At 35.0% G+C, this 25,526-nt stretch overlaps 4 protein-coding genes and 1 non-coding gene across 5 annotated transcripts; 2 read left to right on the top strand and 3 right to left on the bottom strand.

Moving 5' to 3' along the window:
• Nucleotides 1-50: 50 nt before the first annotated feature.
• Nucleotides 51-2,474, bottom strand: LOC7480893 (uncharacterized). The gene has a single exon (XM_002311661.4). The coding sequence runs from the start codon at nucleotides 1,942-1,944 to the stop codon at nucleotides 466-468; it is 1,479 nt and encodes a 492-aa protein (XP_002311697.3). The 5' UTR covers nucleotides 1,945-2,474; the 3' UTR covers nucleotides 51-465.
• A 145-nt stretch (nucleotides 2,475-2,619) lies between these two features.
• Nucleotides 2,620-6,233, top strand: LOC112327996 (uncharacterized). Its single transcript, XM_052455149.1, has 3 exons — nucleotides 2,620-2,695; nucleotides 5,020-5,521; nucleotides 5,735-6,233. The coding sequence occupies exons 1-3, from the start codon at nucleotides 2,620-2,622 to the stop codon at nucleotides 6,231-6,233; spliced, it is 1,077 nt and encodes a 358-aa protein (XP_052311109.1).
• Nucleotides 6,234-9,066: 2,833 nt separating this feature from the next.
• LOC7494753 (uncharacterized) lies at nucleotides 9,067-15,119 on the top strand. The gene is made up of 7 exons (XR_008059946.1): nucleotides 9,067-9,470; nucleotides 10,320-11,179; nucleotides 11,917-12,089; nucleotides 12,417-12,501; nucleotides 12,605-12,754; nucleotides 14,236-14,408; nucleotides 14,835-15,119. It is a non-coding gene; the product is annotated as an uncharacterized LOC7494753 (transcript).
• Nucleotides 14,997-17,982, bottom strand: LOC7480891 (31 kDa ribonucleoprotein, chloroplastic). Its single transcript, XM_002311660.4, has 4 exons — nucleotides 17,427-17,982; nucleotides 15,911-16,012; nucleotides 15,552-15,824; nucleotides 14,997-15,451 (listed from the first exon to the last, which is right to left on the bottom strand). The coding sequence occupies exons 1-4, from the start codon at nucleotides 17,835-17,837 to the stop codon at nucleotides 15,398-15,400; spliced, it is 840 nt and encodes a 279-aa protein (XP_002311696.1). The 5' UTR covers nucleotides 17,838-17,982; the 3' UTR covers nucleotides 14,997-15,397.
• Nucleotides 17,983-20,908: 2,926 nt separating this feature from the next.
• LOC18101613 (uncharacterized) lies at nucleotides 20,909-24,008 on the bottom strand. Its single transcript, XM_024606682.2, has 5 exons — nucleotides 23,518-24,008; nucleotides 23,304-23,423; nucleotides 22,432-22,527; nucleotides 22,235-22,327; nucleotides 20,909-21,609 (listed from the first exon to the last, which is right to left on the bottom strand). Coding segments are annotated over exons 1-5 (510 nt in total). The 5' UTR covers nucleotides 23,519-24,008; the 3' UTR covers nucleotides 20,909-21,409.
• Between the last annotated feature and the right edge of the window lie 1,518 nt (nucleotides 24,009-25,526).

The raw sequence follows: 25,526 nt of genomic DNA, 5'->3' as shown, positions 1-25,526 counted from the left end.
GACGACGAGCACATACGGAGAAATGATATTTAGCTTAAGAATAAGAAGGATTCTAAGGCAATTGATCTTGGTATTTAAAAAGTGATGCTTGATTAACACTGAAGATAACAAAAACTCTTCAATCTAACAAGATTCAAAAGAAAATAATCGGAGAGCAAAGGTAAAGAGACAACATTCTTGGCCAGCAGAAGAAAATGTCTGAAAGCAAGGATTGTTAACTTCAGGAGTAGAATGTGACAAGATCTTCGTACAGTCAACATCAACATATCTGATAAAACTGATCTCCGAACTGTGCCATTGTACATAGATAATATCAAATTAGAGAGAGGCTATAGGGCAGACTCTTATGATACCTTAATTCTCATGACGCACTATAGCAAAAGGCTGTTAGTTTCCCGACTTTAACCGATCGAATAATCCGAATCACAGAGATAAACGATCCCATCAGTCACTGATCAGGTAAATTTAAACATTATACCTCAAATTATCCATGGAATAGCTTCGATTCCTCTTCCCATCTGTTTTCCTCCTGGGAGGGCCACCACATACAATTGAACACTCCAAACCACAAAATCTACCGAAGCAAGTAAACGTGCCATCATCATCAGCACTGTGCCTGCGGCTGTGTTGTTTAACAATTTTGCTTTCTTTAGAAGTGCTACTAGCAGGAAAACTTGAGATATCACTGGCATCGTAAACTGGCGGAAGCTCTGCTCTCCATCTTTCCAGTTTAGATTGAAGACCCTCCATGCTTCCATCCAAGCTCATTACTCCCATTATCTCACTCTCTATCTCTACGAATCGACGATTTTTCTTTCTTGTCATTACTGCCGCCACCTCTGATGGTGATGGGCCCAATTCTGAATCTGTTATAGCTGGCCTACTTATTAAATTTGCCTTTTTCGGAGTTGCATGCCTGAAGTTGTTGTACGGAGATGCAAGATCCAACCCTGGAAACTTCGGTAAAGGTTTCACAATGTTATCCAATTCGGTTGATTTGTCATCAGATCTTTCGTTTGTTAATGCTTCAGAGCTTAACGAGGCTTTTGCAAATGCCCCATTAAGCTCTGAATCACTAAGAACCAAATTATTATTTTGGTCTTTCTTGACAATCTCTGAGCCACTTATCATGTAACTGGCTTCTTTTCTCCAATTCTTGTTCTTCTTCTCCAATTCTGATCCGCTGACCATGGAACGAGCTTTTGTTCTCCCTCCATTCATCATCTTCGTATCCTCCGATTCTGAGCCACTAATCATGGAAGCACCCTTCCCTTTCATCACCATTTTTTCCTTTTCCATCACCATTGACCCAAACAAGGAACTTGAATCACTCTTCGTACGTCTTAATTCAGGTTTCGGAGGCCAAGGAAGCAAGAGGGGATTGGAACGGATGCCACTACTGCTAACATCAGAAGCATCTTTATGATGATTCACGTCCTCTTCCCCCATAAGCTGACGATAACCCACGGCCGAGCTAAGTTGTGAATACAATGGCATGCTTCGCATTGAGCTATCAAGAAGCGCCACACCAATGTTAAGAATCCCCTGGGGGCGTCCTGACGGTCGGCGGACCTGGAGAGCAACGAAGCGCATGCCTATCTGAAATTGGTTGTGATGGCGGGGATCAGGCGGGGGAATCAGGTTCCCAACAATCACGCGGACGGTGCCTACATGAATGTCACGGAACCAATGCAGGGCGTAGATTTCAATCATGACAGCAGAGGTGTCACCATGGAGGAACCTGTCATCCACGCGGAAAACAAATTTGTCATTCCAAGTGGGATTGTTGCGTCCCTCAGAGTCGATTCTTGTTGAAAGTTTCCGGTCAGGGTGGATCCATGCAACTGCATAGGTTTTCATCTTTCGTGAGACCTTGGCGAGATCTTGTGCAGAAATGACATTGAGTTCCAAGAGTTGAAAGGGTGACAAGATCACATGAGACATTGCAATGATAAAAAAAAAAAGGTTTGTTGTTACTGCTGTAAAGATTGTAATAGAGATTTAAAATGTCCTCCAGACAGTCGTCCAAGGAGAGGACGACGAAAGGAGGGCTGGCATCAAGGGAAGGAGATATCTCTGACGAAGAGGAAGCGGACCAGAGATCATAGAATGTATTGACCTGGACAACACAGGTTTGGGTGTTGGGAGAAAACAGACATCTCTTAAGGTTACGACTCAGGAAGCAGCAAAAATCACAAGGTTCATGAATGTATTGGCAGTTTGAAGAGACAAGGTTTGAAATGTTAGTTAGGTGGGATGAAGCTAAGTCCGATCAAGTCCTGAATTAGGTTTCTTCGGGTCAGACAACAATGGCTGGTTTCCAGTTTTTGGGGTGGGGAGATTGGCTCCTAATTTGCTGTAAAAAAATTTCCAATACAAAGTATCAATATTTAATTAGACTTGCTATAATTAGAGAACGTATCTGCTGTCATTGATGCCATTTTTATACATTTGTAAAAGCAACATGTCTGGATTTATTCTCCAAATAAAAAAAAAATCTGGATTTTTTTGTGCAAATTTATTTATTTATTATGTGAAGAACATTCTTAAAATTCCTATACCGAGTTCCTAAAATTTCTCTCTAAAATCGCTACCATGACCCGCTAATGTTTTCTAATAATGGTGGCTTCTCCTCCGTTAGCCAATCCTCTATATATTGCAGCTATAGATTCTCAGCATCAGTTTATTGACAAAGGTCCAAGAGAAATGTCATAGCCGTTGGTCCCTCTGGTGCCAACAGGCACATATAACCACCGTCGGATTGATCTTTGATAAAGAGGCATTGTGATTTGAAACACTGGCCAGCTTCAGCCCATTGTATCCCCATTGATTGGCCACCGTTGTGTTTATGTATTTGGATGGAGAAATGTTCTGTTGGCTCTCATTTTCCTGCCTATCAGTTTCTGTGATTAAGGTCTAATTCTTTCACATGAATGTTTGTGTCTCACACACTACATAATGCGCTCAAGAGCTGACCAAATTAAAGCATGTTGGGCTGATTTCAGTATCAAAATTTCGCAAGTTTTAATGTTTAATTCCCCTTCTACTAGTGTATCCGAGGAAACATTCTAGCTATTGGACATTTCTGACTCGAGACTATAAACTAAGGGATCTAATGAAAGAACCATATTCTTGGCCTGTTCTAAACTCAAAGTTCAGCTCAAAACCCAACTCAATTAATCTAGGTATTTAAAGAAAAGATTGCGATGGAATTTGCTTTTCTGTCTTCCTTTTTCTTTTTTTTTTAATTTTTTTTATTTTAGTGACGTACACCCATATGCACCAAGAAATCGGTTTTGAACTTATGGTTTTGGTTTCGGTTTCGAGAAGGGTTAAAGAACAAATAAGTATCTACCTTCTTATTGTTATTCTTAATTAGAGATTGATTGTAGAAGGTTTTAAGAAAAGTTAAGGTATTTATTATGATTTGATGATTGAATGATCTAAAAGTTATAATTGATATTTAAGGTGCTAGTCCTACTTAAAATCAGTTTGATATGTTATTTGGATTATGAGTTTTTGAAGAATAAAATGTTTATTTTTTGAGATCTGCAGATTTGAAAATTGATAGATCGGGATTCTAGAAATCCCGATCAACCGGTTGGCTTGTGATAGCGGTCGACCGGTCGACCCAACAGTAAAGTTTTATTGGATATGTTAGATTCGATCAGTTTAAGTTATGTTCAGGATCGATCAGATGAATCAGTTTGACTTTGTATTTATGTTTCGGTCTCTAAGCTTAGAGTTTTAATCTTTTATGTTATTTTGTTTCGAGTTGTTTTTGAGTGTCTTCCGTGTCTATTATAGGTTCTGTCGACGTTCCTCTTAACAATCTTCAGTAGTCTTCGGTTCTGCATCCGTTGTCTTTTGCTTTCGTTTTTCGAGTAAGTGAGATAATCTTTAATATACATTATGCATGTAATATAAATAAATATGTATATTGATTATATGATGAGTACAACTAGTTAATTTCTTGAATATTTATATATGTTGCTTTATTTTTCGAGTACTTATTCATTCTTGAATTTGCACTTGCATTCTGTTGAACTAAATTCCATTAGATATGATATACATTGTTTTGATAATTATGCGAGTATCTATTATGTCTTGATATCGATATACTTGTTGGTAACTCCATGCTAACGGATAATGGTTAATCTATGTGCATATAGTATTCTGTATACTTAACTAGTGAGAAAAACATCAGCCTGTAATGATCGATCCTCCCACAGTGATCACCTTCGGGTATCATCTGATCTCTAACATGTATTCAAATACTTTATGTTAATATGCTTAGAGCATCTCCAACCCATAAAGCTAAATTGAAGAGCCAAATTGATAAAATGGCTTTTTGAATAGTGTAAATATAGCTTTTTTGATTATATGCATTCCAATGGTAAAAAACTATTTAGAAAAGCCATTTATATTTTAATATATTTCATGTTAAATTAATTTTAATATAATTATATAACTAATTTAGATATTTTATATATAATATAATTATGATGTTATTAATTATATAATTAATATGAGTAATTTATAAAAGTAATATAAAATTAATGAAATAATATGAAAGTTAAAAGATATAATTTAAAATTAAACTTAAAATTTATCTATATGAATATTTTTAATTTTCAGTTTTATATATTACTGTTAAAAATTTAATTTTTTAAAAGTAAATTCAAATTCAAACTTTGAAAAAAACCGCCAATATTTTAAATTTTGATTTTCAAACTTTTTTTAAAAATATTCATGCTTTGAAAAAATGACCGCCACCATTTTAAATTTTAAATTTTCAAATTTTAAAAAAATAACTATCAACATTCTAACATTTCAAAATTTGAAAAAATAATCCATCTATAAATATTCTCATATACCTTAACATTTTTTCTCATCATTCCAATTTTTTTCTCTCTAATCAAAAACATATTTCATTAAAATTCATCATGAATCATTCTAATTTTAATTTTTATGATGCTTTTGATTTTGATGATGACACTCCTGTGTTCGCTTTTCAAGTTGCTACCGTTGTGGTTGCTGAAGAAGAATCGAATAATCAAGAGCGGAGAACAAGACATCGTGGCTCTATTCCTGATCACAATATTGTCAATCGTAATAGAAAGGAAGGTGAGTTAAGGTTATATAATGATTATTTTACAGAAAATCCTAAATTCACTGAAAGTCAATTTCAAAGAAGATTTAGAATGAGTTGTCGTCTTTTTCTTCGGATCGCAAATGCAGTGGAAGCTCATAATCCATATTTCAAACAAAGGACAAATGTTCTTGGTGTTCTTGGTTTATCTTGCCTTCAAAAGGTAACTGCAGCTCACAAAATACTTGCATATGGTATTCCTGCAGATCTTACTGATGAATATCTTCGAATTGGAGAAACCACTGCGATAGAAAGTCTTAGAGCTTTCGTCAAAGCAATCGTAGAAGTTTTTGGTGATTGGTATCTAAGGGTACCAAACGAGGCCGATATTTGTCGATTATTATCAATTGGAGAGCAGCGTGGATTTCCAGGGATGTTAGGGAGCATTGACTGTATGCATTGGAAATGAGAGAAATGCCCAATTGCATGGCATGAGATGTATACTGGTCATTGTCGTGAACCAACTATAATTCTAGAGGCGGTGGCTTCACAAAATCTTTGGATATGACATGCCTTTTTTGGAATGCTTTGATCAATAAATGATATTAATGTTCTTGATCGGTCACCTATCTTCGCTGCACTTGCTGAAGGTCGTACTGCTCCTGTCAATTATACAATTAATGGGCATGAATATACAATGGGATACTATTTAGCAGATGAGATTTATCCTAATTGGTCAACCTTTGTTAAGACAATCCCAAGACCATTAGGAGTAAAGAGAAAATATTTTGCAAGCAAGCAAGAGTCTACAAGAAAGGATGTGGAGCGGGCATTTGGGGTGTTCCAATCTCGTTTTGCAATTGTATGTGGACCTGTTCGATACTGGAATGAAGAAACGCTTGCATATATTATGAAAGCTTGCATAATAATACATAATATGATTATTGAGGGTGAAGGAGCAATGAACTTTGGATTTGACCATGAGCATGAAGTCAATTTCTTTATATCAGTGTCACATGGTGAAATACCAGAACTACATGATTTTCTTCAAACTCATAATCGAATTAGGGATAGAGCAACTAGCTCTCAACTACAAGAAGATTTGATCGAACATTTGTGGGAACAATATGGCAACGAGTAGAATCTTTAGATTTGAACTTCTTATGTTATCATAATTTTCAAGTTTTTTATGTTTTTTTTTTCATTATGGTTGTTATCTTTTAAGTTAATTAATCCTACTTATTATTGTTAAGTGTTAGAGGAACTTCAAAAAAGTATTATGAATTGATATCAATTTCATAACAATATATTTAAAATAACCAAGAATTTTCTACATATTTAATTAAAAATACATTACATTACAATAAATCAATCAAAGTTAATTAAAAATTAAAACCCCTCTTTTGCATAATTTCTAATTTTCTATTTTGAAAATACGCTGCAGAAATTGGATCCAAATTAGAAATATCAATTTTCATAATTTGTTCTTCTTTCTCAATCTTGTCAAATTCTTGTTTCTCTTGACTTTGTTGAATCATCATGGCTTGTTGCTCTAACATAATTTTCCTGTCTTATTTCTTCTGATCCTCAATTTCAACTAGAGTATCCCTGAATTGTTGTAAGAGATTTGTTACAGTTACCTCCCCAACTTTATCTTTTCCTTGTCTACGTTTAAGTCGTTTCTTTGCAGCCTTCTGACCGATTGGTCTATCTTGATAAATCAATGGTTCACTATCTTCTCCTAAACTAACAGAATCAGGGGTAGATGGAGTTGATGAAACTGGACTTGCATTGACATGACTTTTTTGTTTCTTGTTTGACCTTTGATGTTGACTTGCACGCTCAAATTGTCTTTTGGGTTCTTTTCTTAAGATAACCTAACAATGTTCTAGTTGAAATCGTTTGCCAACGCAAGAAGCATACATTTGTCGAGCATCATTAATCTGGTAAAAAAATAAATAAAATAAATAATGTTAAAATATGTGTTAAATAATTTAACATGAAAATGAATATTAAAATTACCCTTGATTCTTCGGTCATTCCACTTTGCTGATGATTTTCAATTTGAGTGACAAATCGAACAAATTTACCGACTTCTCTATTTATTTCTTGTCATCTACTTGAGATGCTTATTTGGGAACGATTAAACAAGTTTCCTCCATTCTCTACAAAGTAAGCATGTACGCGAGCCCATAATTGTTTTGTTTGTTGTTCAACTCCTGTAATTGGATCCTTGCTTGTATTTAACCGTGCAGAGACAAGTAAACAATCTTCTTCTGGTGAGAAGTTTTTACTTCTTTGTGATTTTTTTATTGTATTGACATTAAAATTCGAGTATGTTAAGTCATTAATTAATTGATTAGAATCACTTGGTTGAGAGAGAATATCTTCTGACTCGCTCATAAGAAAATTGGTAAAAGAGCTTGGAAAATTTGAATCCATCTATATTAAAAAAAAAAACTCAAGTTAAAACCTTATAAAATGGTGTAAAGGAAGCTCACATTCAATGTCTAGCAATTTTGTAGTTTCCATACATGTGAATTAATAATAAGAATTGCCTTCTACTTGTTCTTACATTAATCTAATCATACAATTAATCTAATCACTTGGTTTAGTTGCATTTTTAACAAGACAAAATATAATTGACCTCAAATTAAAATAGACAATCAAAAATAAATTTAAGATATGTCACTCCATGTTTTTATCAATATCAGATACCATCATTACTTCTTTTCAATTTTGTCAAAGATAACAATATAAATAAAAATTGTTTTTCTTAACCCAGATCAAAAACATAAAATAACAAAGAAATAAAAATCATTACAAATAGCAAATAAAAATCAACAGATGCAAAAAAATAAAAAAATAAAAAAGTCTTTAAGCAAACATACCTTTTGATTTCAGATAATTAACACAATCGATGTTATTAATTAACCCGCGAACAATTAATTCTTTTTTGCTAAATCAGAGAGAACGGTGAAATTTGCAGGTAAGTTTTTTTTTCCTTATGTTTTGCTTAAATGTTGTCTTCTTCCTTTGGTTGGTTCTGCTTTTAAATGGAAAAACATTAACGTTGGCCAACGGATACAAAATGAAGACGTTGGCCAACGGATATAAATCAACAGAGAAAAAAACGGTTGCCAACGTCTTCATTTGTCTTTTGCTACATTTGCTTTTTGCTACAGAAGAAGATAGAAATAGCTTTTACCGTACTCAACAGCTATTTTAACTGTGAGTTTAGCTACCCGGTTGGAGATGACATAAAAAAATAAAAAAGCTAAAAGTACAAGATTTTCCTTTTGGCTCTTCTTTTACCTTCTCGGTTGGAGATGCTCTTAGTATGCATATTTATATCAAGATATATCAATTTACAAACTATTAATATCTAAAATGTATGTTAAATGTTATTCCCTCACTAAATTGGTTGAACTCACTCCTCTATTTTTTTTTTAATCATTCTAGATTCTTAGTTTCTGTTAGCTTGGACTTTGTTGAGTGTTTTTGCTTCTTCAGTTTTAGTCAATACACCTTACTTGATCTGCAAGACTTTCTTTTTAGTTTTTGATTCAATATTTTAAACATTTTATTATTATATTAATTTAATTAAATCCGGGTTTTAAAAATATAACAAGGATTATGAGTTATTTGTTTTGTTATATTTGATAATGAGAATTTTTAAAGTATTAATATATATTCTGAGGCCTACGCTAGACTGTGTGTGTCCTTATAGCACCATTCCTGCATTGCCGACTATAGATCCTGGATTCGTGTCGCGACACCTAATAAGTTCGAAACCTGCGAAGGAAGTAAACGAGGGTGCTAGAAATCTGGGGTAGAGTATTCTCATTGGTGGCCCAAAGGCCTTTCAAACCAATATGTAATAAAAAAAAAATGAAGATTATGAACACACACCACAAGTTATTCTTAGTCAAATAAGAAACAGGTCGTGTGATATATATATAGCATGACATGTCGATCTGAGCTTTTGGAGGCTGGATCATTGCCCTCCATGCTCTCTTCTGTTGACACCTAACGGAGGCAGCCAGTGACTGCCACCTCTCAATAAAGTGCACGTGCCATCTAGAAAATCAAATGAAATTAAAATGCCTGGTCTGTCCGTCATGGGTGAGCGCGCAAGTTCCCATGCTCTGCTGCTGCCCCATCAATGAAGAAACCTCCATTCCATTGCTCTTGCTCGTATTACATATACCGCTCCACAGTTCACACCCCAAACACCCCCTCCTCTCTTTCAAGTCTCAACTCTCACGCATTCATGGATGTTGTTCACCGCAATAGCCTATAGGAGTGGAGAGAACTGAGGTGGTCATGTCTTTTGCCTATTCCCAGAAAGATAATCTGCACCATACCAAGATACAAGGTATGCTTTCTTCTCTTCTCTAATCCATATATATATATATATATGCCTTCATATTAGTTCAGGCAGTGTGTAAAGCCAAGAAAATCTTGGGATTCCTTTCAGGTTAAAATTTAAGGAAAACAGCAACAATTAAATCACAAGTGAAGTGAGTCGTCCTGCTACTATTTAACAAACTGGCCTTAAACGTGGGTTGTATCCTATAGATCCGTGGTGGCTTAGACACTTCTCACGAAAACCCTTGGCATTTATCATGTGAAGTCTTCCTGGCTACCTTTCATTGCTAATGGGTCTAAAAGTCTAAAGCACTCACATGCATCTTGCTAATTAACCACTATTCTACAACTGGAGCGATATCAACATAGAAATGCTACTCGTGACAACATTTATGGTCATCTATATGTTCTTAGTTAATTCAAATGAGTAGTTTCATTCTAATCCAAGATGTCTTCATTGTCCAAAAAGAATATTGAATTATAGGCGAAGAAGAGGGGAAAAAATAATTTTAGCACTAATATTGTTCTGCAAATTTGTTCATTGTTTTAGCATTGCTTAGATTCAATTAAAAAAATTGGTTAATATCTTAATTTGATGCGCAGAATGTTAATCTACCATCTCTGTAAGAAAGATGAAAGCCTCCCTTCTGTTTTTGGAAAATCAGAAGCTATTTCATGTTTGGCGTGGAGGTCGTCAACCCAAATGAAATGTTCATAATTTTTGTTTTTTGGTTTTATGGTCAATCTCGGGATAGATTTAACAATGCGAAATCCCTTTTTTCTATTTTTCAAAGAGGGGGGAAAACCCTTTACGTGTACAACAATTTTTAACTCTTGTTAAACTGATTTGTCCAAGGTCAAAGGCAAAAATGCTTCTGAGGAGCTCATCAACTTCTGCAGCTGGACCCTTGTTTTCACCCTTCTCGGACGGCCCTAATAGAGACTTTGACGCTGTTAACAACACCCACGACACCCACACCAACCACATCAAACACCAACCAGTGTTTCATGATCACAAACTATCATTTCCTCACGGTTTGCAGCACCTCAACTTGACACCATTATCAGGCCACAGCAGCTCATCTCCATTGTCTGAACTCGATCAAGAAAAGGGTAGTTCTCGAATTAACAGCCTTCGAAGAGCTTCGTCGGATAGTAATTTGGAAAGTTTTGTCTATACATCTTCTTGTGATCAAGAAGAATTTCGTAACTCAACTACTACATCAAAGAAATTTCAATATAGACATCACAAGAGAATGTTGCACTCTTCACCTTCTTTTTCGATATTTTACAAAAATGATGAACTAGAGGATGAAGGACACAATGGAACAGATGTGGGAAGAGAAGAAGAATTGATGAGAACTATTACAATTAGAGAAAACATAGAATCTATTGGTAGCGGGGACTTCAGTTTTGGAAAGACGAGCATGGGGTTAATAGAGGAGGAAGGAGAGAAGGAGCAGGAACAAGATTCAAACGGAATTGAGAATTTCGATATTGAAAGTAAGGGAACCGGCTAGTCCTCCCCTGTATCTTGCTGCTGGGCTTGGGATTGATGATATAGATCTCGGTGGTAATAGTGGTGGCGGTGGTGGTTTTCATTTAAGTTTTCCGAACTTTGATGAAGATGATGATGTGGAAGAGTATTATAAGAGGATGATTGATGAGAATCCTTTCCACCCTTTGCTCCTCTCAAACTATGCTCGGCTGTTGCAGGTAAGATTAGTTTTTTATCTTTTCTGACTCTACTCTAATTTTCACTTCATCATACCAATTTAAGATAACTCATGTCATGAAATTGATGCATTATGTTCTATCGATCCTACCTTGAGCCATCACCAGTTGTCCCCGTGCTTACCAGAAAAGCTGTCCAGTCTTTTGACCTCCTTATTGTAAAACATGGGATCTAGACTTTGAATGATCAGGTCCTATAATATTTGGGGTTTTTATGTTCAGATCTTTGTCAAGGTCTGCTTCCAGTCATGTTCATTAGGTTTGAATGTCTAAAGGAAATGTAATCTTGTTGGTGCTTCTGTGTCGATTTGGAGCAGATTGAAAGGTTGGCTTGGCTTGATAGCTGCTATTTTTATTTTTTTCAATTACCTGCTTCTGCTTCTGCTTATGCTTCTGCTAGTACTTTTTGTACTATTGTTTTATGCATAACTGTGGATCCCACGTTTTCTAAATGGCGTCACAATTAATCAAATACTGAAATTACTTTTAACTGGTAAGAATGCCCATCTATTTTTATTTTTTTTATTAAGGAAACGAAGCATTTTGACATAAAATAATCTCATTAAAGTAAGAATAGTGTTCGGACAGGCATTTTGTTGATAATAGTGTTTTTCTTCAGTATTGTAATTCCTCGAGCATTCTGAGAGTGGACCTTTATATTTTGTAGAGGCCATAAGAAAATGATTGGTTTTTCATTGTAAAGCTTCTCTTTTTAACAGTCCAAGGAAGACCTACATGGAGCTGAGGAATATTATCGTCTTGCAACACTGGCAGCTCCTGCAGACGGTGAAATTCTGATGCAGTATGCGAAACTGGAATGGGAGCTGAACCATGATCAAGATAGAGCATTAATTAACTTTGAGCGTGCAGTTCAGTCAGCCCCTCAAGACAGGTGAATATGAACTTGCTTTCTTCTAGCTCCTTTGCAAAGAGTTGCAAATCTAACTCCCATCAATAGTAGCATGTCTATTGTGTTGGAGTTACTTTTACAAAGTGCTTTTGCGCTACAAAGCACCAAATTGATGCATTTTGTGTGCTTTTGATATGGTGATGTGAGAAGCATCAACAAGCACCCCAGGCATCAATTTGATGATTTTTAGTGCAAAGGCTCTTTCAGCTGCAGTGCCACTTGATAAGAATCCTGCACGGACTTTGAAAATGATTGCACCTGAATTGTATTTGAGATGAATAAGCATAACTTTGCTTTCCATGTTTTCAGCAATGTTCTTGCAGCTTATGCCAGCTTTCTCTGGGAAATAGAAGACGATGGGGAAGGAAATACATTTCAACCAGAATTTATCCAGGTGCCACTTTCTCTTCCTGGTCATAAATTTGTGAATGCTTTATTGTATGGTTCCAACTAAGCTTGAAAACCAAGCCACCAACTAGGATTTTAAACTGTTGCAGCTTCCATCTGAGCATCATATTGATCTGGAAGACCATGCTGCATCTGATGCCAACAAGGATCGCGATGCTGAGGAGTTTTATAGAGCGATGGTGGAGGCAAATCCTTGCAACTCTTTGGTTCTAAGAAATTATGCTGAGTTTCTGTATCAGGTAAGATCTGTAAATTTATCTCTGTACTTCATCATAAGCTCATTCAGGTAGTATACTTGTAATAGTATACAAGAAGAATCTATAATTAATGTTTGAGCTTTGTAGTCATAACTGGAGATATTTCCATCAGACTCCATTATCTAGAGACTAGAGGTGAGGCATGGTGGAAGCAGAGATTTGTGGCACACTTTCAAAACTATTGTATGGGATATTTGTGAACTGATGCATCGAGACTGCTTAATTCTTTTAAACAGTTTGCATAGTTGGAGTGATCTTTTAAACAGTTTGAATAGTTGGAGTGATATTTTGCGAGCATGAAAAACTGTTTCAAACAAGTTAGGAAAGGTAACTTGGAAAATCTTTGTTTCTCAGGAGAGATATAATAGAGGATCAGTAGTTTGATAAGGGCATACGCAACTTAGGTTAAGGAGAATTTTCCATGACCATTGCATACAACAACAAAATGATCATCAATGAGGAAAGTCCATCTTATGATCTAAGGAATAGATCTTTCCGAAGGTTAAATTGGAGATGAATGTATAACTGCATAATTCACAATATGTCATCTGGAACACATTCCATTAAGGAGTAGGAGTTAGTAACCATCTGTTTTTCTGGGACACGTAATCCTGGATTGAAGGAGTCATTCACTATAGATGTAGCTTTAACATGGGAGTCAGAGATATAAAGTCATTCAATGCATCCATCTGTTACTTTGGCGCTTTTAGTAATTTGGACATTCGTATAGTCCCATCTCTAGGCTATCCTAGCAAAATTTATTGAATCCCATGATGGATGGAGTTGTCCTTCAACGGTCATTGCACTTCATCGTGAATCGAGCTGTTAGAAAACACTAGTTGGAAAGAATAATCAAATATGCATGCACAACATGTATTATGTCTCATAGACATGCAATTAAAGCAAGGATGCAACTACACGAGTTAAGGTGAAGACACGGCTTAGGATTTGGCACATCTTCAATTGTGGTAAAGACAGTCATTCTGTAAAAAGATACAACAGTTTGGTACAGGAAATCAAAAATCTGAAAAAATCTGCAAATGGTCAGAAATGTAAATCAACATGCTAACCAGATCTAAGGGACTTTTGTTTAGTTATATACATACAAGTCTTCTATTATCAGCTTTTTGCATACAAAATCAAGTAGTGTCTATGTAATCTCTAATGGAGTATCATAAATATATGTTTGACAATGACTGGGATGATTTTGCGATCGTTTTACGTATTTAGAGTGACTTCACATGTAAAATTGAAGGAGGCCGGCAGCGTGGTACGGTGATCACAGTGCAAATTCTTGCTTAGCTGCTTGTGGGAACAAGCTACACTGTGGACTAGAGTGTTTTGCACATTGTGCTTCTTTTACTATTTTGTTTACTTCTTTCATGTGGACGTCTAGATTGGAGTCTGTGAGTTGTCATTCTTCCTCCTTCATTCTTGCTATAACATTTGTTTTCAACCAACAGTCCAAGAGAGACCTTAAAGGGGCTGAGGAATACTTCTCCCGAGCCATAGTGGCTGATCCTGGTGATGGAGAAATCCTGTCGCAATATGCAAAATTGGTGTGGGAACTTTATCGTGACCATGATAAAGCCTTGTGTTACTTTAAACAATCAATTCAAGCAACTCCTGCTGACAGGTACACCCCTTTCTCCATGTTTTAGAATGTAGACGGCTTCCCATTTATTTGTGTTTACAAGATGGTCCTTCGGTGTTCAAAGTTCACGGTCTTTGGTTTGAAAATGTAAAAAGTTGATGCCGGACCTCCAGTTTCTTCTTCTTCCTTTTTTATTACTCTCTGCAAGTATATCTATAAAACGAACACTCACCTACAAGGAAGGGACTCCATAAGAAAGGGGAGATGGTATGGAGGAGTCTGAGTTTTAGAGATTGGACCGGCCACTCTTTTCCCTATAGCAAATTCTGTTTGGCAAAAGAATTTTTTGGTCTAGACGATTTGCATGATGGAAGATGCTTTGATTGTTTGATAGGAATGACAGCTAAATTATACATTCTAGGACCGACTGATTCTTGGCCTGACGTTTCATTCGTTCTTTCTTTTCAGCTATGTTCTCGCAGCTTATGCTAGTTTCCTATGGGAAACAGAGGAAAATGAAGAAGATAGCACGAGTCAGTTCGAGATGCCCAATCACAATGAAGGTGCAGTAGCTGCTGCCAATGCTCAAGTGCATCATAAATACTAGACCAGGACTATAGTTACGAATGCTTTATCAGAAGCAAAACAATAGGAATGCCATTAAGATATAAGCTCCAACTGAATAAACTAAAATGTTGTTAAAATTGAGAGAAATTGCAGCCAAATTAACAACACTTTCTGACGATTTTCCCATCTGCTCTATTCAGTTCCCAGCAGCCAAGAAAGATTTTTTCTGTTTATCGTAGCATACTCATAGCCTTGCCAAAACCATGACAAATTTCATACGGATCTTCTTTCTACTCATCAATCAGAAGTGGAAGATCAGGCAAACACAATAGACATGAAAGAGAAGAGAATCTCAGGTTGCCAAGTGATTGCAATAGTAAAATTAACTACTGTTTCCTTCCATTTCTTGGTGCTATCAGCATTGATCATCTTTTCTCAAATCTGCACCTTTTCCACCCTCCATCTTATGATTTTCTCCCTTCAGCTAAGCTTACACGTAATGCTCGTCCCTCCAGTTCCTATATAAGGAACACATGACCATTGATTAGCTGTTTTCCAAAAACAAATGCTGCAAGTAACACAGAGAGTATATACTGAGTAGAGGGAGGTAGATTATACCACTCCATTAAGAGATTGAAGGGCTGTTTCCAATTCTTCTTTTGTTGAGTAACATACAAAACCATAACCACGGGATTTTCCTGTCTCCCCGTCATATAGAACCCTTGCTCCAACAACGTTGCCATATTCTTGAAAGGCTTGTGTCAAACTTTCAGACGTTACTGACCAGGATAAATTTCCAATAAAAAGTTTGTATTCTGTTTCTGGATATAATGGTTCTTTAGGTTTAGGTTTATCTGCAAAGTTCACCCTTAAGATGCGGCCCATGTATTGCTGAAAAAAGAAAAAAAATTAAAGCTTGAGGTAAAATGACTCACTAATATATTAAAGTATTCACACACTCACAGAGGAGTTCTTACGCTTCCATCGAGATTTTCAATGACTGTCTCACAATCTTCAATGCTACTCATTGTCACGAATGCAAAACCTCTGCTTCTTCCAGTTTCTCTGTGATAGAGAACCTGCAGCCATGCTCATTGGTCAGTAAAAGAATAGCTCTCACAAAAAAGAAAAATTATAACAACAACAACAACAACAACAAGGGAAGTAAACAGTACTATAAATTCCATGACAGCAGTAACATTGCGATTAAGGCAAATTGTAAGGTAAAGAGAGAAGAGAAATCAATACTTAAGCACATGTTCTATCATATTCAGCAAGCATTTCGTTACCAACGGTCAAGTTACCATCAGTTATAGTTTAATCATCATTATCGTGAAAAAAATATGAAATCAGTAACAGCAAGAGAAGGGACTATCTTAATTTGGGTGTTCTGGAGTCTTGAAAACAAAGGAAAATGAATACTACAGTGCTTTATCGCATATTGAGGCGGGCTTCACTCTTTCACTTCCCAAAACCCCTTGAAGTAGTGAAAATTGGGAGTAAAACTTCTCTAGCAACAAGTGAGATCATCAGTTAAACAATAATGCACCTCCTTTTTTTTCTTTGGCAACAATTATGCATCTCCTCTCACATAGGTCCATGTTGAATAGCCTACTTGGTTACCAATCATCTTCGTATCCGTGTGAGTGTAGCATAACCAGGGAACCGTTGCCACAGTGCTAACATGTGGCTCCTCCTTCACTCCTACCATGGTTTTTTCCAGGACACTGAACCACGTTCCTGATTGATGGAGAGCTCGTGATGACGGTAAAAAGGGAATAATAGCAAACAAACCACCAATTCACCCATCCAACCTTCTCTAAGAGGCAACCTACAGCTGTGCGTTGAGATGATAAAAACTGAATTATCAGGCTTGTGCCATTCATCCAAGTTCAAGAAGCTCATATAGTTGCATTCAATCTATTAAATTTACCACTAAATGTTGCTCAACTGATCGCTAACACAGGAATTTCACTACTTTGATTGAATTGTCCCTTTACCCTACGTTTGAAGTTACCAGAACTTTCATTCATGGTATATTGATGCAGACATGCACCTAGATCACACGGCCAAAGCAAATTCAGGTTTCCATGTAGAATTTAAGCACATGCTATCTCTCAGTCCAAGTGATTTCGAGGGTGAATTTCTCAAGAAATTATGCTGCTAAATGAGCAGTTACCTATCTGAGGGATTTCAAGCTTCTTCTTCTTCTACTACTTTATGGAAGCAAACAAGCTTTATCACCTGATTAGGAAGTGAATTTTCAAGCTATTGCAGAGCCGTGTTTTAGGAAGTCAACAAGAAAGTTCATTTAGCAAAGTAATTTGGTTCTTGCATGTTTGATGAACACACTCCACTATAGACTTTGGCATCATAGGCAGCCTTGTTTATTCATGTCTTAATGGTAAATCTAGCCATAACTGCAGATCCTAATTAGTAAAGTAAAGAAAATCATCCTCCTCAAATATCATCATATATTGATGTTTAACATACCTCAACCATCTCTGGAGTACCATACTCTTGAATCATCCCAGCAAGCTGTGCGCTGTCAACATTATATGGCAAATTCCCAAAGTAAAGCTTGGTATTAACAGGGACCTGATCAGCTTCTCCTTCTGTTTCTCCTGAGGCCAGTTCCTCTTCTTCCACAGCAGGAGCAGTTGCGGGTGCCTCCTCTTGAGCAACATCAGCAGATGCTCTTGGCACCCTCCATGAGGCTGCAACTTGTGAAAGTGGTTCTATAACATAATTCGAGCGAGATAACGTGGCTAACATGATGCGAACTGGTGAGACTTTGAGGAGAGAGTGATCAAATGGGCAGTGCTTGACATGCATGCATTTGAGGGTGTGGATTGATGAGGGAGAGAAAGATGAGCCTACAGCTGCAGCAGCAGAGGCAGCCATGGTGCAAGAAATTGGCAAGAAAATTGGTGGTGATGGTGGTGGTTTTTTCAGTTATGGGAAGGGGTGGGATGACTTGAAGTAAGTGCTGATGGGGGAATGGAAGGAGGGTTAGGCTGTGCAAGCTGATGTGGGCAGATTGTGTCCAATGAGATGGGGTAAAGATATATCCGGGGAGATAAGGTGAGTTCAGTATGGATCAGACTCGGAGTTAGTAGTAACTATACTTGTGGCTCGCAATTCGAGGCCGACGGGTCAGATTATTTTTTTTTAACGTAAGAAAAAAGTTAAGAAAAAAAAAATCTGATATTCCAGTCACTATTAATAATTTAAATACTAAAAAAAGTAAAAAAATTGCATTTAAAAAATCTAATATTTAAAGGTGAAACTAAAAAAACAGAAACTAGCAAGAAAAAAACACTTAGTTAAACGAAGTTAACTCATAAATCTTGTGGTAATGAATATAAGTTTGAGATAATTTCATAGAAAAAAAAATATGAAAAACAAATCACTTGAAAGGAAAGAGAAAAAATACAAAGATCAATTTTCAATACATTAAATGTTAAATAATAAAATTTAAATACATAAAATTTAAAATAACAAAAGAAAAAATTGAAGTCAAGTCGCGTTAACTTTTAAAACCGGTGACTCTAGTCATGAATCCAAGACTAACCATATAAAAGTTAAACCGAAAAAATAAAAAAATTAAATGCAAAACTCTAAAAAAAGATTAAAATAACGTTAGCTTAAAAAAACTAAGCAAACCTGAATAAACCTTTTAAACTTGATCGAATTTCTAAAACTCGCAACCTTTTAAATTTTAGACCCAAGTTTAATAAAAAAAACTTAATTTCTAAGCAATTTAATTTTGAAAGATAAAATCATGAAAAAAATATCAATTTTAAAAACTTGCAAAAGTAAAAATAAATAACAATATAAAAATAGAGATAAAATTTGATAGAAAAACAATTCATAGAGAATGAAATTGTAAAAAATAAAATCTAAAAAATGATCTCAAATAAAATAAATAGCAATAAAAAGAATGAAGACCAAATCTGAAAGATAAAAAAAATGATAAAATTAAAAAAAATTGTAATTTTATGATGCAAGCATGTTTAAAATTTCTTTTTTAAAAAATATGACTCGGGGCATATATGTGACTGAGAAAAAGATATTGATATATGGACAAACCAAAAAATTAAAAAGGAAAATGACAAAAAATACACAAATAAAAAAAATCATATAAAAGAAGGATAAAAAACAAAACCTAATCACTAATTATATAAATTCTGAATGATGAAACTGAAAAAAAAAATATTAACTTAGGAAAGGGGAAAAAAAAACCCCAAGAAAACTCTAGTGAACCTTCTAAACCTAGACAAAGATCTCAAACTCGCAACTTATTAAATTCTAGACCTGGATTGCATCAAAAAACTCAATTTCTAACCAATTTAATATTGATTAGCCAAAGTAAATCCAACAAAGAATAACAATTAAAAAAACCCAAGAAAACTTGGGTCATTTTTAAAATCAATGAAAAATCTTAGAGAAAATAAATAAATAAAATAATTTAAAATTTTTATCTCAAATTAAATAAATAATAATTAAAAATGAGAACTAAATTCGAAAGAATAATAAAATAAAGGGGTGAAATAGAAAAGGAATTTTGACCTTATAAATTATTTAAAGAAATCATTTCAATTATTAAAGGAAGATATCGGGAAAAAAAATATAATTTAAAGAATTAACAAAAAAAACTAACAAAGAACAATAAACAAAAAGACTTGAGATATCCAAGTCACTTTAAAAACCAATAAAGAATTCTACAGAAAACAAGCTAAAAAAAGAAACTCAGTCTTCAATTGAATAAATACTGAAGGGTGAAATCGAAAAAAAAATAGTTTTGAGGGAGAAAAAAAACCAAATAGACTTGGACAAACATCTTAAACGCGGTTAAGTCTTAAAAACTTGCAACCCGTGAAATCCTGGATTCAAGTCTAATCAAGAAGTTTATTATTAACCAATTTAAAGATATAAATTTTTAAAACTTGTCAAAGTAAAAAAATTGACAATAAAAAAATATAAATTAAATTTGATACGAAGAAAACCAAATGAGGGTGAAATCGTAAAACAAAATTAATTTAAAAATGATTCCAAACAAAAAAAAACAGCAACCGAAAGAATAAAGACTAAATTTGAAAGATGAAAAAATTTAAGAGAGGTGATATTAAAAGGGCATACTAGTTTTATAAATTACTCAGGATAAAAAAATCATACTAAAAAAAGGATCAAATATGAAGAATCAACAAATTAAATGGTTGTTCTTGAATTTTTAATGGGTTGGCATAAAAATCTAGGTGGAGTGAGAGAGAGTAAGGGAGGAAAGAAATGGTCTTGGGTGTCAAACCATCATGAATCTTGGATTACACGTCGTCTCATCGGATCGGCAACGCGAAGACCTTTCAAACGCCACCCTGAAAGACTATATTTGGTTGCCAAACAACCTTATACGCACTGCCTAAACGGTGTGGGGATCATCCACACACGCCAACATGTTTTCTAATTATATTTAAAAATATGTCAATTATATATATAAAAAAAGCCCCTAAACATCCTTAAAATCTATAATAAAAAAAAATGTAAAATAATAAAAAAAGCCTTTGTGGAATGGCTAAGTTGATTTTATTTTTAAAAGCATCAAAATAATTATATTATTTTGAAAAAATTAAAAAGATAAAAAATTCATGAATAATAAGTTTCATACTTTGTTTTTATTCTAAAGTTAAATTTGTATTTTTACCATATGAAAAAAATAAAATAACCAATCTAACCATATATAATTTATAAAAAAACAATTATAACATAATGAATAAACTTAAATTGCCCCCATACCAAGTTCAAAAGTTTTTTGAGCAAGGAGCAATATCATTAAATCATATTAATACGAGTGTTAGGCTAAAGAGGTGTTCGGCTTCATGTTTCAACTGGAGTTTTTTTAGAGATTTTGAATTTTTTTTACTTAATTATTTTTTTGTATTTTTTTATTATTTTGATGTATTGATATTAAAAATAAATTTAAAAATATAAAATAAAATATTATTTTAATATATTTTCAAATAAAAAACATTTTAAAAGATAAATCCTTTTCCGGTCATCCACGTTCTGTTTTTTTTTGGATGATTCTTAACTTGCAAGTCTGAATTTGTTGGCGCCACAAATCACCATGGACTTTGGCTGGAGATTCATGCCTGCAACCGCCCCATGTACTGTTGAACATGTCCATCAATGATTGTTGCAGGCTGATCTTATTTTCTCTGGATTCCCCTGGACTACAAGCTCATAATATATGGATTTCTTCTTCTGGACAACAAACTGATAATGTAAAAATCCTATTACATGAAGATTGCCCTTCATGTGATTTCTGTTACAGCATAACAAAATTGCAACAGAGGTTGCCGTGCTCCCATGAGGAAACAAAAATGTCCTTGCGATTATCAACCCAGCTATAGATCCAGTGTGTATATTAAGCAATTAGATTCTCATAGAACGTGGTGTATCCGTTGGCAACCCTTTCTTTACTTTAACTTCACTCTTATTGTCATCTTATTGTCAGGAGTGCTCTTGGACTTTCTTGTATTTGTTGGGCTAGCATCAGTGATTCTACTGGGGACAACTTTACATAGTTCATGCCTATTTTGAATCAGCTTATTATTCTTCAAAGCTGAGGGCCTTGCCACTCTAGTCTTGTTGTTATTCCCGATCACTGCATCATTGTCTGGATACGAATTCGAAAATCGCTTGTTAGAAATCTTTGTGGCATCTAAGCAGATCGTGGCCATACACACACATGAATGGAAAGAAGTGCAGATAGCAGGCCAGTGCATAAATAGCAAAAAGAAGTGCATATGAACAATGTTATGCTGCGATGATTATCAGGGTGTCTGGCCTTTTGCTTCCCAGATAAACCAGGTTTAATTTGTTAAACCCTAACTCTAGCTACGCTGGGCCACTATGTTCCTACATGAACAAAGCGTCTAGTCTTATTCAATAATTTGATAACCTCAAATTTTAAAATATATGAAACAACGAGGGATATCATATATAGGATGAATATTAAAGCATAAACCAAAGGCATGCTTCATTACTATGGCTGTAGTTCCCACAGAAATATATCCATCTTTTTAGGCCACAAACATAGGGCAATGAAAGCTTACTTCCGTTCTCCAGCCCTAGACTAGGTTGAAGCTAGCTTCTTTTTAGTTAATTTTTTATGTTTATACTACGCTCTTCGCTGCGCATATTAGGGCATGATAGAGTACAAGGCATGGCTATAGTAGGCAGTCCATGGTACTTGAAGAGATAAATTTGGATTGAATGTTAAAAAAGGAAAGTGAAATTACCAGGACTAGATAAGACAGCACGCGGGCGTGGGATTGAACTGGCTCTGATATTTGGTTTATCCTCCTCATTAAAAATGTTTTTCTTCTCTGCTCCTGTGAAAGATCAATAGAGAGTTTATATGTAAGAACTGACAAATATCTCTGCTCAGATTCTAATTTGAATTTTGTGCCATGAATGCAATGAGCTAAACTTTAACCTTCAGAAACAGAGACTTTTGGCATGATCACACTCGGTACATAAGACTTCGGAATTCTTACTATGGGTGGTGGAGAATCATCTTGGTGCCCCTTCACTGCAAATAATAAAGGTCAGCAGGGGCATATGGACCAAATACCAATCAACAAACTGAAATGAAATTCGAAAGAAAAAGAAAATAGTCCTAATTTTCATCATTCAATTTGTCAGTGTTTATGTATCCCTAATTGAAACAAAGGAGAGCAGTTTCTCAGTTGTAGGCTCGTTGCCTGGTTTTCTATGTATTGTTTACTTTACATTCTGCAATTCTTTAGTGCAACACTGCGCCATCATATTCCTCAGGGTATAGTACTCCTTATCAAACATTAGGTAACCCTAATATTACATACAGTGAAGCAAAGATCCTCGCTCTTGTTAATGTAGAAACATTGCCGAACCACTGTGTTTTTTGTGTTTTCTCTCTTGTATAATATTCATCATTATTGCTGCAGGTTTCACAGCAAACAATAACACAGAAAGTTCCTCTGCATTTAAAAGTAGGACGTGCATGAACTTGGCAGAGCAAAAGTAAACCATGCTTTTTGGTCAACAAAGAAATTTCAACCATGCTAGCAACCAAGCAAACAGTTGAATTCTTGGCCATACTTTTTGAATTCTCTTTTGTCGGATAGAAAATAAATGTAACAGATAATATGAAAACGCAGATAACCAATTTTTTATGACAGCTAGCAGCAACAGAGGCGGTTTATCAAGCTCAGACTACTCATGAAGTAATAATCAAACTAATTCGAAAAAGAAAAGAAAAACGCCACAAAATTCAAAATAAAGAAAGAAAAAAAGGCTGATTGAGGAAAGATAAAGGGCGGGAAGTACCTGGAAAACAAGAATCCTGCAAACAAAGAAACTGGATATCCTTCAAGGAAAGCAAAGAACTCCAGCTGTGTGCAGGTTGATCATCTTGCCCATCTGTTCTCACCTTCACCTTTGGGTACACTTGAAACAAATTCCAAGAAAAAGAAAACCCATGTCAGAATACAAATAAAGTTTACGACTTTCTACAAAGAAATTCCAAAGATCAAAAACCCACTTTGAGTTTTTTGCAGTCAAATCACTTGCTATCCTGTTCTGGTGATGATGAAACTATGATGTAGTAGTTTATATAATGACAAGTGGAAGTAATCTTATTGCTGTGTTATGAAGCAAACCACAGAAACAGCTAAAGAAACAGAGCCTTTTGTGAGGTATGTGATCCAAGGTGAGAGTATTGAGTTGATGACTGGGTATGGATTTCAGAAACTGGAAGAGAAACGTCGATTGCCTTAAAAGTTGTGCCGTCTGCAGGGTAGAAGAAAGAAAATTAGAATTGGAAAGGCAGGGGAATGAATGGTCAGGTCAAAAACTCAAATGATGCATGCGTTAGGGAATGGTTGGGTGGGGCCTGCTAACCGCTTTCTTTTCTGTTTTCTGGCCATGTTTGACTTGCGAATCAGATACGCCACCTCCTCCTCCTCCTTTAGTGGAGGAACCTTCGTTTCTTTCATTTTCAACGCGTGCTTGTCCCATCCTTAGGTGGTCGGCGTGGCCTGGCCTCTCTTTTCATTTGTTAACATGATTAGGGAATGCTCCTTGAGGACAACGTGGACCTAATATCTCTAATTTCATGTTTTAAAATTGGCGGGTGTTGTCAGTTAAACTTCGATGTGTGACCGTGCGTGTCTTCCACTTGTTGGGGATTATTGCCATATTCGTCCCTCTCATAGTACCAAATATTCAATCGAGTCCCTGTATTTCAAACTTAGTTGATTGAGATAACTTGGATTCTGAACATGTATATGCCCGTTGGGATGGTAATTTCACCAATCCCGGTAAACACATAGCTGAATAAACCCAAATGAATAGAGAAAAAATTAGATCCTATTGGATATGGGTAAAACCCAAATAAAAAAAAAATTCATGTTTCAAGTTGGATGTAGATAATGATTTGATCGACTCAAATTAATCTAAAATAAATAAATAATTTAAAAATTTAAAAAAATTACATGTATATTAAGTTAATTATATACTAGATAGTTATAAATTATAATATTTAAATTCAGGTTTAAATTATCAATATACAATAAAAACTCATAAATTGATGGGTGAAGCTCAAGTTTGAGCATGGATAGTATAATATTTTATATGAAGGTATCCATTGCTATCCCTATTAATGTCCGCTAATACTTATTTATTTACTTTTTTGTAATAGTGAGTATTCAGGCTAATTTACACTCACCTCGACTAATTTTCTGAGATCCTGAAGTTAACAACTGTTAAGCTTTTAGTGATTTTGAGATTTATAGCACACGAACTAGTGATTTCTATAAAGCAAATTTAAAATTTAACCAGTTGAGTTATAGATTTCATTAATACTTATTTGACTTGACTTGTGATAAAATTTGTTCACTTTTATCTTAAAAACATTTTCAATCTCTTCAAGCCGATCCTATCTTCTTTTTTTCCCCTCTTCCAAGCACAATGCTTGAATTTGCTCCCGTAAAAAGGAACGAAACCTAGTAGTGACAGAAGAACTTTCTTAATCGCTTCTCCAGCCGAATAACATAAAGATTTTGCAAGTTAAACCTTGTACCCAGGGTTCTTGTTCTTGTTCTTTCTCTTTTCAATTCTCATTCTCTTTCTGATACCACTTACTGCCCTGCACGAAGTACCGTCTTTTCTCATGGACCGAGCTCCACAAAAATTGAGATAATATTTTAATTTTGAAGTCATCATTTCAAGGATCCAGTTTACAGGAGATGATATTTTAACTGTTTTCTGGGTAATTTTTTGCAGAGGGTGTTTATATTTGCAAGAGCCAGAGCAGTTGTTATTACCTGTGTTGCCACCGCAGTGTTATTATGATTTAATTTCTTAGATCGCAAGTCTAGGAATTGCCGAAGCTCTGTGTGTTGGGTAATGTTTCAAAAATTGAGGTTGGGAATTGAAGAATAGGGACAAAACGTATACTGAATGCCGTAAGTATAAATTTCATAACATTTTCTATTTGTTTTTATATTAGTAATTAAAAAGAAATAATTTATTTTTAAAAATTTATTTTGA

This window comes from Populus trichocarpa, chromosome 8 (genome assembly GCF_000002775.5).
Source record: "Populus trichocarpa isolate Nisqually-1 chromosome 8, P.trichocarpa_v4.1, whole genome shotgun sequence".
Classification (NCBI taxonomy): Eukaryota; Viridiplantae; Streptophyta; class Magnoliopsida; order Malpighiales; family Salicaceae; genus Populus; species Populus trichocarpa.
Note: the sequence above shows the minus strand (reverse complement) of the source record. Positions and strands in the feature narration are given on the sequence as shown.